Source organism: Rhinolophus sinicus, linkage group LG17 (genome assembly GCF_036562045.2).
Source record: "Rhinolophus sinicus isolate RSC01 linkage group LG17, ASM3656204v1, whole genome shotgun sequence".
Classification (NCBI taxonomy): domain Eukaryota; kingdom Metazoa; phylum Chordata; class Mammalia; order Chiroptera; family Rhinolophidae; genus Rhinolophus; species Rhinolophus sinicus.
In genome coordinates this window covers 2,124,742-2,138,175 of record NC_133766.1, presented here as the reverse complement: position 1 = coordinate 2,138,175, position 13,434 = coordinate 2,124,742, and the positions used below count along the sequence as shown (strand labels likewise).

The following is a 13,434-nucleotide window of genomic DNA, read 5'->3' as shown; positions in this document are numbered from 1 at the left end:
TTTGAAGCACCGAGAGGTCCTGAGGACCCCGAGGCAGGTGGCCCATGGGCCTCACTTTGTGACACTGCCCCAGAGTTTCAATAGCGACCTGAATGACCTCCGTCTCGGGGCGGGAGTCACTTCAGCCCGTCCCCCAGATGCCACTGGGTACTTCCGTGGGCCGACCTGCGAGCATCCCCGGACACACCGCTCTGCCCTACGGCTCGCCGTCCGCCGGAAGTGCTCGTTGCTCTGCGAAATCCTGTCACTTTTCAAGATGGAGGCCAAACATGGTCACTCCAAGGAGGCCCTGCCCGCTGTCCCCGTGCGGATGAGGAAGGACGGCAGCAGCGCGTAGGGACACCCGGGGCGGCGTGTCGCCCTTTGAAATCACGGTGGACACCCCGCAGTGCAAGGGCGCAGCAGCCAGACCAGCCAGTCTTTTCTTTTTTAAAAAAACACTCATTTTTATCAAATCCATGCACACATAAAGAGTTGTAGTCCTACAAAGTCTGTAATGAAAAACCGCGGTCTTCCATCCTTTTTCCCGTGTGTTTCCCTCCCCCAGAGGCCGGCGCTTGAAACTGCCTGAGTGTTTTGATATCGCTAGAGCGCAGGCTCAGCTTGCTCTGACCTGGTCTTTCTGTTTGAGGCACTGTATCCACTTTCCACTGCACAGAGTAAGGGGTGACCCCTCCAGCCCCGCCCCCACACACGTGCCCCTGTTTTATCTTCTGGCTGGTTTTGACATCCAGCTCCCCAGGGCTCTCCTTGCCTCAGTGACTGCTTCTTGCCAACTGGCTGTCCACGTCAGAAACGTGGGCCGTCCCTTAATCGCGCCCTCTTCCTCCCAATCCTGCCTCCCTGTCCACTCATGGAATTCTGTCCACTCTACCTCCGACATAACTCTGAAATTCATCCATGTCTCTCTGTTCCCACTGTCCCTGCTCTGTCCCCCTCGTGTCCTCCACACACACTGCAATAATGCTGGTCCCCTTGTTTCCTGTCCCCCAGTCTCTCCTTCACCATACAGCCAGAGGGAGCTTTCTAAAGCACAGATTAAACCGTGTGATTCTCACGCTTAAAACTGTCGAGTGTGTGTTGGGTCCACGGGGGAAAGCTCAGCCTCCTTAGCACAGTGGGCTAGACACACACTTTACCTTCCGGGCACACAGACTGCGTCTCCTTGCCCTCAGGTGGGGGCCACGTGAAATGTGGGTGGAAGTGACGTGTCATTACCAGGCCCAGGCAGTGAAGAGCTCTGCACCCATTGCATCTCTTCTCTCTTCTGCAGGAACCTTGGAGGCCTGTTCCAGGTGCTGGAGCTGTGGGAGGGAGGAGGGTTGCCCTCCCGACATCGCCCGTCACGCCAGCGAAAAGTAAGTCTTGGTTGTGCTCAGCCAGCAAAACTTTGGGGTTCGTCTGTCACCTGCAGCACAGTGTATCCTAATCCCGCGTAACACAGGCATATCTGAGGCCCTGCAGGGTCTGGCCTTGCTTCTCTCTCTGACATGATTTCTCTTCCTTCCTTCTCTTCAATGCTGTATTCCCGGCCAGGGAATAAGGTCCGGCCAGGCTCCGTCTTCTGAGCAGCCCTGAGAGCTGGACCACACTGTGTAGACTTGGCCGTTCCACTCAGCAGTTCAGGAAAGACAGCGGCTCTTAACTCACGGAGCACGGGCTTGGGGGGCAGGCAGCCCGGGGCCCAGCAGTTGTTCTGCTTCCTGTCAGCTGTGTGGTCTTGGACTGGTTGCTTGGCCTCTCTGAGCTTCAGGAAACGAGGGTGCCGACCCCCTATCTGGTTGTCAGGGTTAACCCTGTGAGAACATGTGTGTAAAGCTGGGTCTGATGCGGGGCACTGGGTAAGGACCCAGGAAGAGGGGGCCACCTCCGCGGACCTCCCTCCTTTCTTCTGTCTTGGGTTCACCGCCCAGCTGTCGGAGACGTTGCTAAACATCTGGGGAGGCAGCTTCCTGTGACGGGAAGGACGCGGCCTTCGGGAGGCTGTGCCGCTGACCATTGGGGTGACCTCAGTCAGTTGTGTGACCTGCCCAGGCCTCAGCCTGTCACTGTACACATGTATCGCTATTGTAGGACTGCTGTGATCAGGGTGACCCGGAGCGGGACGAAAGCCCTCGGGGATATTCCGTTCAGGTCAGCTCTTGTCATTGTGTCGTGCTTCTCTCCACTTGGTTCATTTCACTCTCATTTCCCCCCGAGTTGTTGCTCTTGGAAGGTGGCTGTTGCATTGTGTATTTCTGGGGCTCCCCCGACAGCACTTAGAGAAGGGCAGAGCAGGGGCTCCTCAAACTGGAGTCGGCTGGCTGGGGGGTGGGCTCCCTCAGCACTTAGACCCCACAGCCTTTCTGGACTGGGTTCTGTGCCCTCCGGCTGAGACCCCGGAAGTCCCCAGGGGCTGGTCAAGCGGGAAGGGAACAGCCTGTGAACTGGCCAGCAAGCCTTTTATTTATTTTACGAACAGGCTTCAATCTCTAGGACAGCTGTGGGGTGGGAGGGAGCAGAGAATGCGGGAGCCCGGAAGGGCCGGCGACCCTGGCCTCTGGCCACTAAATGAGCTGCGGGAAGCCGTCGTGGCCCGAGTCGGCCTTGCTCTGGAAAATGCGCCTGCTGACCACCCGCTGCCCATGCTCGTCCTCGTCCTCAGTCTCACTCGACTTGCGGTTGGCGCTCTGGTAGACCACGGCGCACATACCGGTGAGCCAGGCCGCCACGGTGCCCGCCGCGAAGATGCAGAAGCCGACGAGCAGCAGGAAGATGTAGTCCCGGCTGTCCAGGTGCGTGATGCACATGTAGCGCAGCGGGTTCCCAGCCTGCGAGATGGGCCACCCCGCCAGCTCCGGGGGATCCACGCACGTGGCGTTGAGGTCATCTAGAGGAGAAACAGGCAGAGTGCTGAAACGGTGGAAGGCCCAGTGTCTCAGGGGCCGCAGGGGACCCGGAGAGGCCGCCTGGCCCCTCGCTACCGCAGGTGTGCTCTGGCGGCCAGCGGCATGGGCATCACGTGGGCCTCGACAGAAATGCAGCTTCTCAGGCCCCGCCCCAGACCTCCCAGGTCAGAATCTGCGTCCTCACAAGACCCCCAGGTGACCTGTGGGCCCAATAAGGTTTGGGAAACATGGCACCCCAGCCTTAGCTGCATTCAGGTCACCTCCTGAAAAGGGGCTTTGCTTCTTAAGGGTCCTGACGGAACCAGAGGGAACCCCCCAGGTTGGGAGTTGGGAAGCCTAAGCCAGACGCCGTGGAGGGTCAGCACTCCACAGCCCCCACCACTGTTCCCCCTGCCAGGCCCCACCTCCCCCTTCACCTGTGCCCACCCACGGGCATCCCACAGCACTTGGCGTGACTTTCGGGAGGAACAGCTTTCCTGGAAGTGCCTATGGTGCGCTTTCTGTGCGCCCCCCACTCCGCACCCAGGAGAAATGGGTGGGGGTCAGGGGAGAGCCGGCCGTTCCCGGAAGCTGTTCCTCCACTCGTGTGGCCTCCTCGCTGGCTGGTCACGTGATCTGCACGAGCCGTCTGAGCAGCTGCCTCCGCCGCCGCTGCTTCGCCGAGCTCCTCCCCATTCAAGCCCCGTGGGCTTCAGAACATAACAGGAAAACGTGGGTCCTGGAGCCTCACAGCCCAGGCTTCAAATCCAGCGGTCACATACTGACTTTGTAAGCTGCGGCAGGATCCCTGCTAGTCGCTGGGTCCCATTTCCTCATTTCCCAAGTGCAGACTCTGCCAGAGTCGTCCTGCGGATGAACTGCCAGGTGGGACGGCAAGCGGTGCACCTGGCACACAGGTGGAGGTACCCAGCAGGCATCAGGTAAAGGAGCTTACACTCAGGGTCAAGACCAGGGCTTGACCAAGGCTGGACGTAACCGTGGTCAAGATCATCATAGCAGCTAATATTTACCAAGTTCTGACGACATGCGACGTGAGATACAAATGTCATCTCATTTAACTCTTGGAACAACCCGACATACATAAGGAAACAGACTCAGAGAGGTTTTGTAACTCGAAGATTCTAGATAACCTGTAGGACCAAGGCGGGAGAGGGAAGATGGACAACGCCCGCCTGACTGAGTTTTCTGAGCGGGAGCCACACATGGAAGCTGGTGAGGAGAGAAGCCTCCCCTGACCCTTAGGGTAGAAACTGCAGACCGCGGAGGGCATTACTCTCCTTGGTGGCCAAGGAGATTGGGGAATCAGGTTTGGTTTGGAGCCAGAAGCAGGAGAATGAGAGGAAGGAATCCCGAAGTGAGCTGACGGGGGACGAGGCAGTGGCTTGGGTGGCCGGAAAGAGCTGACCAGGCTGAGCGCTGGCTCCTGCCCAAGCTGGAGCTTGTCCCCTGCACCTGGCTTCTGGGTCAGAGCGACTGCAGTGCCACTGTTTGTTACTTCCAGGAAGATGTCTCCAGTGTGTGAGGCTGGGAGGACTCTTCTTGGGGTGGGGTGGGGGGGCGCTGTAGACACGAAGGGAAGCCAGCACAGGGCTGTCACTCCCACTGTTCGCAGTGGTTACAGAGGGAAGGAGAGGAACATGCCCCTCTCTGGACCGAGTGTGGACAGTGGCCCTCAAGGTGGTCCTATCCGCCGAGCGCGCTCAGGAGCCGGGAGCGGTGGGGCCTGGGCCTCCATTTCAGGCTGCTCTCAAGGGGCAGAAACACAGTGCCCCCTCCAGACCTCTTAGTCAGCCTGGCTGGATCTCAGGGGCTTCGGGCAGGTGGGGCGCAGGGGAGGCCCCGGTAACTGCCCAAGAGTTCTGGCTGGAGAGGGCCTGGGTCGCCTGCCTGAACTGCCAGAGATACGACGTGGGTTAGACAGAGACATATGCCCGAGAAAGGAAAACGTGGGCTTCTGAGGGTCTTGCTGTGTCTGGGGGGGCTTGTCTCATTCTATTTTTAAAAAGATTTGGCTTTCAAACTGGGGATCGGGCGGCAGAGATGAGACTAAACATTAAACACACATTTCCCCATTTTGGAGTATTACCTTGAAAGGAGCAATTAGGCAGTGATTTTAATGCATTGTTAGGCTGCTCTTAAGTGAGGGGTGTGGGTGGCTGGTGGGGAGGGAGGCCTGGGCTTTTTTACCACTGTAGCGTCTCCCTTCCCCATTCCCTGTACTGCTGAGATGCCAGCTCTCCCTCCAGCAGGTCTCCCTGTCTCCACCTTTCCTGGTTCGCCGGCTCCGGACACACACACTCCTGCCGGACTCCCCTTCCACAAGCATGGCTCTTCCCACCACTCTAGCTCACAACCCTCCTTCACCTCCCCTGGGGGTCTCAGAACCCCCTCCAGAACACCTGGCCTGGTCTCCGGAGCCCTCAGCGTCTGCCTCCTCCTGCCTCCTCACCTGGCTTCTCAGCACTCCCAGCTCCAGTCCATCAAATTACTTACTGTCCCTTGATTACACCCCGCCCTAGTCTGCAGCTAGCTTTGTCACACTGCTCTTCCTCCATCAGATGCGACTTCCCCCCATGTTTGCATGATCACTTCCTTTCTGTCCTTCAAGGTCAAGTGTAAATGCATCTACTCCCAGAGGTGCTCCCTCCGCCACCTCACCCCAGTAGCTCAAAGGACACGTGACTGTCCCCACCCTGAACTCATCTGTAGCATTTCCTTGGATGTTGTTAGGGCACCTACATTCTGCCTTGCTTGGAGGTTATTTCCCAGAAAAGGGGTGCATCCCTTCTCCCCGCCGAGACAGACTTTGAGCTCTTGAGGGTGTAACTATGATCAGTCTCGTTCTTGCTAATAAGAGCTATGATTCATTGAGAGAATCACTTGATTTGTACATATTTGGGGTTTTTCCAGTAGTATTTCCGTGATTGGATCCTGGTTTAAGTCTAATGTGGTCAGAGACATGCTCTCTGATCTCAGTCCTTCGAAATGTAGTGAGAATTTGCTCTATGGCTGAGCGTAGAGTCCGTTTTAGTCTGGTACATGCACTGAAAAAAAGTGTTCCGTCTCTGTTGAGTACATTGTTCCATGGATATCAGTTAGGTTGTGGTTTTATAGCAATCTTCTATATTTTGTTGACGTTTTAATCTTTTTTGACTTTTCTAAAACTATTGTCTCTTAGTTACTATTTATTAGTCTATTAGTTTTGGGGGAAGTATGTTAGTCACCAGGCAAGATTCTGCGTTTGTCTACTTCTCCCTGTAGTTCTGTCAACTTTTGCTTTACATGTTTTGAAGCTAAGTTATTAAATGCGTAGGAAGTTATAACTGTCACCTCTTCCTGAGAGATTTACCCTTTTCTCATCACCTCGAGTAATGTTTCTTGCCTTAAAATCTGCTTTGTTTGATGACAGTGGTACGGCTATGTCGAATTTCTTGGGGTTAGTGTTTGCATTGTGTATCTTTTCCCATCCTTTTACATTTAATCTTTCTATGATTCTATATTTAAGGTATATTTTTGTAAGCAGCACGTAGCTGGGTTTTGTTTTCCACAATCTAGCAAACCTTGTATTGTGATCCATCCATGAACGTTTTATGTTAGATTGATATATTTAGATTAGCTCTTTGTTTTCTGTTCGTCCCACTTATATTATGTCTTTTTCACTCTATTTTGTTGCCTTCTATTTTATTATTTCGTTTCCGTGAGCTTATTAATTATCCATTCGTTTCCTAGTCTGGTCTGATGGCTTTAGAGGGTTATAGACTCACCTACTGATTCCGGAGTGTCTGAGATGTGCTAGGTACCACATAAGGTGCTTCGCAAAATCCACCTCCACTCTTGACCACCCCACTGGGCCGTTTTAATTATTCCCATGCTACAGAACGAATACATTGTTTATAAATTATTCCCTCTCTGGCTTGCTTCATCTCCCCGCCTCTGAAGAAGGGCTAGCAGTACTGCAGAACTCCAGGGGCGTCACTCCCGTTACAGACAGGTGACTTGGCTCCATGTAACGCGTCTCCCAGCCCCATTCCATGGGCTGAGGGCATCTGCCCCAGTTAAGGCTCCCAGGTACAATTACAAGTGTCATTAATGTTTAAATTCTTCCTGCAAATAGTTCCTAAGGAAACATAAACTACCCCGTTGTTTATTTCCACACATACACGTTGCTCCCAAGTGGAACACCCGCCAGCAGAAGCAGGTGCGTGGAGGGGCGAGAGTTTCTGTGGCTCAGAGCCACACCCGTTAGTGAGGGAGCCCTGGACGCCTCCCTGTCAGAAGACAAGCTTGAACATGGTGGTTTTAAGAGGGACTGCCGCTTTTCCTGGTCTGTCGAAGGGACCACCATTGTGGGGTCTTTGGGGCTCCCTTCCCCGAGCAGCGGGCTGCTCTGAGCCCCTGCACCGGCGTGCTCGCTCACCTGCACGCACGTGGAGTGAGCGGGTGAGACGTGGAGACTTCCCTCTCTTTTCACTGTGACCAAACATGGGTTTCTATCAGCGTGCGCAGTTCGTCGTGAAAGTTCCACCTCGCACCCAGAGAAAGGCCTGACCCCCTCGTCTGTTTTCAGTGGGCCCCAGCGTGCCCGGACCTCGTGAGATGAATGGGACTGTGTCTTCCTCCTTACTGGTTTTCTCCAGCTAAGTTAGTGTTTGCAGGGAAGTGGATTTACCACCTGCGCGTTGCCTGTCTCCACGCACTGGACTGTGAACTCCTTGGAGGTTTGGGTTGCTGTTCATGTTGTGTGTCCGGCACCTAGAATCGTGCCTCACACGCACTAGAGCTGCACATGGGTTTGTTGAATGAATTAAATGTTATTTGTTCTGAATGCTGCTGATGTTCAGCTAGAGGAAAGGGCCTGGGGAGGTGGAGGGCCACGGGTGTCACCGTGGATTTCTCAACACGAGGCGGACACCAATCGATGCTTACCTGGTGGGAGTTTGGGGGGGACTCAGTGAGCTAAGGGGGTGCAGTCCCAGAGCACACAGGGAAGGTCAGCCTTGACCTGGGAAGGGACATCTTCTGTCCTCTGAGACTGCAGAGGAGGAAACGAGGGTGAGCGCAGATGGGGAGCAGGTGAGGATACAAGCGTGCGGGCATGACGTGGAAAGGTCCCTATTCTCCCCCACTCACTGTTTGGTAGCAGCTGTCTGTCCACCTTTGCAGCCCTCGGGCCTGGCGCGCAGTGGAGGCTCAGGGAGCGTCCTCACCTCCTGTGGTCCTTAAGCTCTTGGCTGTTAGGACCAGTTCCTGGCTGGACTTGGAAGGGACCGCTGTTATGTCTGCTGTACTAATGGTGGCCTCCAGATGGTACATCCAGAGACGGATACATTGCATGCTCCCCAGAAAATCACCCAAAAGCCCTTCATGGCTGGTCCCTGTTTCTCTTTCTAGCTGCATCCATGCCCTGCTGGGTTATCTCCGGGATGGGGAGCTCTGCATCTCTAGAGATGAGAGAACCGACACTGGCTGCTTTGGCTCCTTACACTGCTGCCTTCCAGAGGCCTGAAGGGTGCGGGTTCCCCAGGGCATGGCCTAGAGGCTGGCACGTCTGAACTGGAAGGAGCCTCAGATCGCCTGCTGTCAGGGGTCCCAGCTGGGCTGAGTTAGGGAGCCGCTCCTGGACCCTTCACGAGCCACACGTGCTTGCTAACCCACCCTTCTCAGCTTCCCGGATGGTTTAGGAATCGCCAGCACAGCTGTGCCCCTCTCAGCCCCTCACTGCCCTCCTCGAGGCTGCCGCTCTGGCTCTCAGCGCGAGGGAGCCACGGGCCAGGCTGTTTGCAGGGAGGTGGGAGACGCACGCTGGCAGAGCCGTGCACAGCCTTGGAAGTGTCTGCGCCCAGCTTTTCCCTTGTTTGGCCTCTGGTCTTTACTGCAGTTTCCCTGATGGGCTAGTGCTGACAATGGATGAGCGCGAGGACCCGAATTCATTCTGGAAATCGAAGCTTTGGCACAGTCGTGGGTGACTTTGTACTTGGTGGGTTGAAATGCGGCTGTTGGCCGGTTACAGCAGCCCTGGCTGAATGCAGGATGACGTAACGACAGGACGAAGCTAAGCTGTGCTCTGCCCGAGATGCCCTCAGACTGACTTGGACCCAAAGCAGCACCTACACGAGTGAACACGCCTGCTCCCTCTGTCCTGGAAGAGCTCAGTCTCCACTTCACCTTCAAATAGCACTAATGACTGGAAAATTAGCGTTCCAGCCAGGAGTTAGTCCTTCCATCTGCTGACCTCTGCCCAAAGGGAATGCAACCTATGGGTCTGTTTATTTCTGTATCGATCAGGGCTACCTAGATCTCCTGGCAACTGGCACATCATAACACACCTCCATTCGAGTTTGGAAAGGGGGTACGTGAATTCTTTGAGAACTGGATGGTTTTCAAGGCATCTGGTGAGCATCGCACTGGAGGGTCTGTTTAATGAAGGCCTTTGGTAAGAGCAGCAGGTCTCGTGCCCACACGGGAAGGCTCCGCTTTTCCTGTTCAGTGTCGCGTATCGTGAATCAGGTGAAGGAAACACCCTCTGCAGCTGCTCCATGGGGGTGTGTGTGGGGGGGCGAACTTGGCCCCCAGGTGACAGAGAAAGGACATAGTGTTGCCTTCATGCCGTTTGTTTTATGACGTCTCCGTTTCTTTCCTGGACCTTGACTTCCTTCAAGGCCCTGCAGTTTTGCAGAATTAATCTCAGCTGGTTGGATTTCCCAAGAATTCGTTCCTCCCTCTGAGGCAAGACCTGTTATAGGTTTAGGGGCGCCTGTATCCTTCTGGCCAGGAGTTCAGGTATGTTTGCAGGTTCCTCACCCCTTTGGGGACCGAGGGCCGAATCTCAAATGGCTCGTGTTGGCCCAGTGGGAGGCAGCAGATGAAGTGCTGGGCACAGGTGTCCTCCGTGCGCTGCAGACCCCCGAGTCCAGCACGCGGGCGGCTTCTTCTTCCCAGGCCATGTCCGCCCCACGGTGCTCCCGGCGCCTTGCCCTCAGCTCGAGACCACCACCTGCATGTCCGCACCTGTTTCTGGAAGTGGGGTGGGCTTCACGTAGGACTTCGGTTCCAGACTCAGGAACAGCCGCCTGGCTGCCACTGGCCAAGCATGAGTCTCAAGGCACAGGCTGAACCCAGGCCTCGATCTGGGCTCTGGTTTTGCTCTCCAGGGTCTGTTCTCCTGTGTTCGTAGCTTGTCTAATGCCCCGCGCCCCCCAAGATTCCCTCTGTCCCGTTTTCTCAGGGACTAGAGCCCTGGCACCTGCTGCCCACCTTCCCGCACGCCTCCACAGTGTGCCTCTGGGACAGGTACGTGTCCTCTTACACCACGTGCGCCGGCCTCCCTGACGCCCACTGCTTGTCCCGAGAGCACTTGTCTGGCGTCTGCCACTCCCTTAGCACCCTCTGTCTTTCTACATCTGCCAACCATTCGCTGATGGAATGCTTATGGTGTGCCAGGCTTAATGCGAAAGGCAATTCATACATTTTCTCATTTCATCCTTACAACAGCCCTGGGTAGGTTGGTTCTATTCTTATACCTGTCTGAGGGATGAGGCATCGGGATGCCCCAGGGGCCATGGCAGAGGGTGGGGACGGTGGGGCGAGTGGCAGCAACTGGCTTGGAAATCTACCAGGTGAGACTCGAGAATCTGCCTGTCAGATTGACACCTCCCTGCTGGACACAGTGGGCCTGGCGGCCCATCGTCCTCATTCACGCCGTCCTCTCCGGTCTGATGAGGCTGGCATCTTGAAGACAAATGAGCTATCAGAGGCCTTCTCCTCTCCCCTCTCCTCCCCCGCTCACTGTCCAGGCGCTCCTTCCATCTCTGTCAAACTTCCTCTTCTACACATCGCACTGTTGGAGTTTCAACTGCCTGTGAATGACTGAGTTCCCTTTTAGACCCTGGAAACATTCGGTCAGTGAACTGAACAGATGAAAGTAGTTTACCAGTGAAATACCGTGTCCCTACATCACTGTCTTTCTTTGTAGTGCTAGTCCTTCATCATGTCCACACACACCATCTTATGTTGACACGACAACTCTGTCTGTTTGGCAATATTATCGTCCCCACTGTGGATCCGGAACCTGAGGCTTCCCCCAGGGCAGCCAGTGAGCAAGCGCCGAGTTTGGGATGGGAACTCGCTCTGGGAAGTGCTCTTCCAGAACTTTCCCCTGGTCCCCCTCCTGTGTGCGGTCAGCCCGAGGCTGGGCCTCAGAGCAGGAGGAATGCTTCCCACCGCTTATCCCAGGTGTGCAGGGGTCCCTCCCATCCTCACCACCTCTGGACGTCACCTTTTCTGGGACCTGCTGTGGCTACTCCTCACATCCTCTCCCCAAACCCAGTCACGCCCTCACCTGGGTGGTTCAGATGGGACACGATTAAGTAGATGGTAAAGTCCAGGAAGGAGCAGTTGCACTTCCACGGGTTCCCGCTCAGGTACAGGGTCTGCAGTGTCAGGAGGTTCTGGAAGGCGGTGTGGTCCAAGGTCTGGAGGCCGGTGTTCCTGAGGTCCAGGTACCTCAGGGAGCTGGTGTTGGCAAAGGTGTGCTTGCTCAGAGACAGCAGGTGAGGGTTATTGGAGATATTCAGCTGCAGCAGGTTGCTGAGCACGGAGAAACTGTACGGGGAGATGGAGCGTAGCCTGTTGGAGCTGAGGTCGAGGTAGATGAGTTTGTAGACCCCGACGAAGGTGTAATCCATCACCTCGCTGATCAGGTTATTCCGGCAGTCCAAGTAGACAAGGTCACTGAGGAGGCCGAGGTTCAGCGCTGGCAAAAACGCGATGCTGTTATCATTCAGGTAGAGCCTCCGCGTGTCCAGGGGGATGTCGGGGGGGTACTCAGTTAACTTCCTCCCCGAGCAGATCACTTCCTGGGCTTGGCACTGACAGTTGTTTGGACACTTGGACCCCGACACCAGTCCCATTCCAAAGGAGAAGAGTAACCACCCGGGCCCAGGGCCTGAAGCAAGGGACATAGTAGGAAGCCTCGGCGCGACTCCCTCCTTGTACCTTTCTGCGGGCGGGCGGGCGGGCACTGTCCCTCGGATCAGAAGGCTGCCTGGGCGGGGGCAGGGCGCTGGAAAGAACTGTAACACTCTAGCTTTGTTCAAAGCAATTTTCCATTACAGGAGAACTGAGCAGACGTTGAAACGCGAGGCCGGTGCCCCAGCGCCTGGCTGAGTGGCTCAGCCGATCGCTCACTCTGCCTGCTGCTGGAAGCCTGCCCACTTGGCGGCTCTGAAAGGTCTCGCCCTTGCCCTGCGTTTGCAAGTGAAGGAGAGCCAGGGGACAGCCACATGACAGTGAGGTGGCCAGTGGCCCCCTTTGTGATGTCAGCAGCCCCAGGAGAATGCCTGGCTGAGGGAGGGGGGTCCTCGCCCCTCCCGGGTGGTATGGGGCTGTCTGTGTGTCGAGCTAAGCTGGCCGTCCCTGGGGGAGTCGGCAGCATGGGGGTGGGGGCCCGCACTGGTCCGTGTGTGTGTCGGTTCTCCAATGCAGAGGGTTAGGTTAGATTGGACCCCATGGCCCACAGGCCACAGAGGGACCGTGGAAGTCCCCAGTCCAACCCCTTTCTTGACTGGTGTGCAAGGGGACTCGTTTAAGGTCCATTCTCAGACGGGGTCTTTTCCTTGGACAGGTGCTACTGTATTGTATTATTTTCAGTGTTGTCGGAGACGATGGGAAAGGGAGAGCCTCCTTTGGAATGAGCCAAGTGGAGTTCCTCTGATCAGGTGCAACTCTAAGATTGTCTTTCCACTCCAAGTCCGCATACGGCGACCCTTTCTGTGTGGGAGCATATATATGTGTGCTGGCGTTTTAAAAAGAACATTTGAACAAGTATAAGCGCCGCCGCTTAAAACCCAAATGTATAAAAAATTCTGAGTATGACGCTATGAACAGTTTCTTACCATTTGTAGTCTCCTAGGACTCTTAAAATAGTGAGGTGAGTGCCTCTCGCCTCCCCAGCGCCTCTGGGGTCAGCGCCTGTGCTTTGCTACCTGGCCGACGGAGGGAGGGAGTCCTTGGGAGGGGCAGACAGAGAGCCCCTTGAGAGTTAGGGGGTGTCATCCACTCTTCGAGGACAGCACATAGGGCTAACATGAAGAACAAGCATCTCAAGAATTAACATTTATATTCTGGGGAAAATAGGATTTTGTTCTTGAAAACATCCCTACCTAACTTGGCTGTGAAGGTTAATAAAGTGATGGAACTCGTATTTAGCTTAACACGGTACCTGGCGCCTGGTGGGTAATAAATATTTATGGAACGGATGCTGTGTGAACGTCTCTCATGGTTTGTTCCCTTTCCTCGCTTGCCTGCCAAGAGAGAAATTAAACAACTCCAATGCATTTGTGGCTGGTTAGCAATGCCTGATACTTACTCAGCATTTCTTGGGCTGGCCGTGAATTAAGATGGTGACTGGGGAGAGTTTACCAAATTGAAAGTGACCTTATATAAGTAGAAAATTCGAACACTTAAAATAATGACCCACATGGTAACTGTGCTAATTGGAGCAGGATTCTATTGATAGGGGAGTCACCCTTTCCCTATAATTAAAAAT

General features: G+C 55.1%; 2 protein-coding genes across 3 annotated transcripts in view; one reads left to right on the top strand and one right to left on the bottom strand.

Annotated features, from left to right (window-relative positions):
• The window catches only part of RXRG (retinoid X receptor gamma), a 147,426-nt gene that overhangs the window by 33,946 nt on the left and 100,046 nt on the right, over positions 1-13,434 (top strand). For both annotated transcript variants that reach the window (XM_019747337.2, XM_019747336.2), the window contains exon 2: positions 1,274-1,358. The gene's annotated coding sequence lies outside the window, so the exon portion shown is untranslated. The remainder of the gene's footprint in view (positions 1-1,273; positions 1,359-13,434) is intronic.
• LRRC52 (leucine rich repeat containing 52) lies at positions 421-12,047 on the bottom strand. The gene is made up of 2 exons (XM_019747339.2): positions 11,227-12,047; positions 421-2,869 (listed from the first exon to the last, which is right to left on the bottom strand). Exons 1-2 carry the CDS (start codon positions 11,846-11,848, stop codon positions 2,547-2,549), a joined length of 945 nt encoding a protein of 314 aa, XP_019602898.2. The 5' UTR covers positions 11,849-12,047; the 3' UTR covers positions 421-2,546.

What these genes read in the sequence shown, in the direction of transcription:
- LRRC52 (XM_019747339.2), bottom strand. Translation starts at nt 11,848, where the DNA reads ATGTCCCTTGCTTCAGGCCCTGGGCCCGGGTGGTTACTCTTCTCCTTT. An exon ending in GTCCCATCTGAACCACCCAG is followed by an intron (nt 2,870 to 11,226) that starts GTGAGGGCGTGA and finishes TTTCTCCTCTAG; the next exon opens with ATGACCTCAACGCCACGTGC.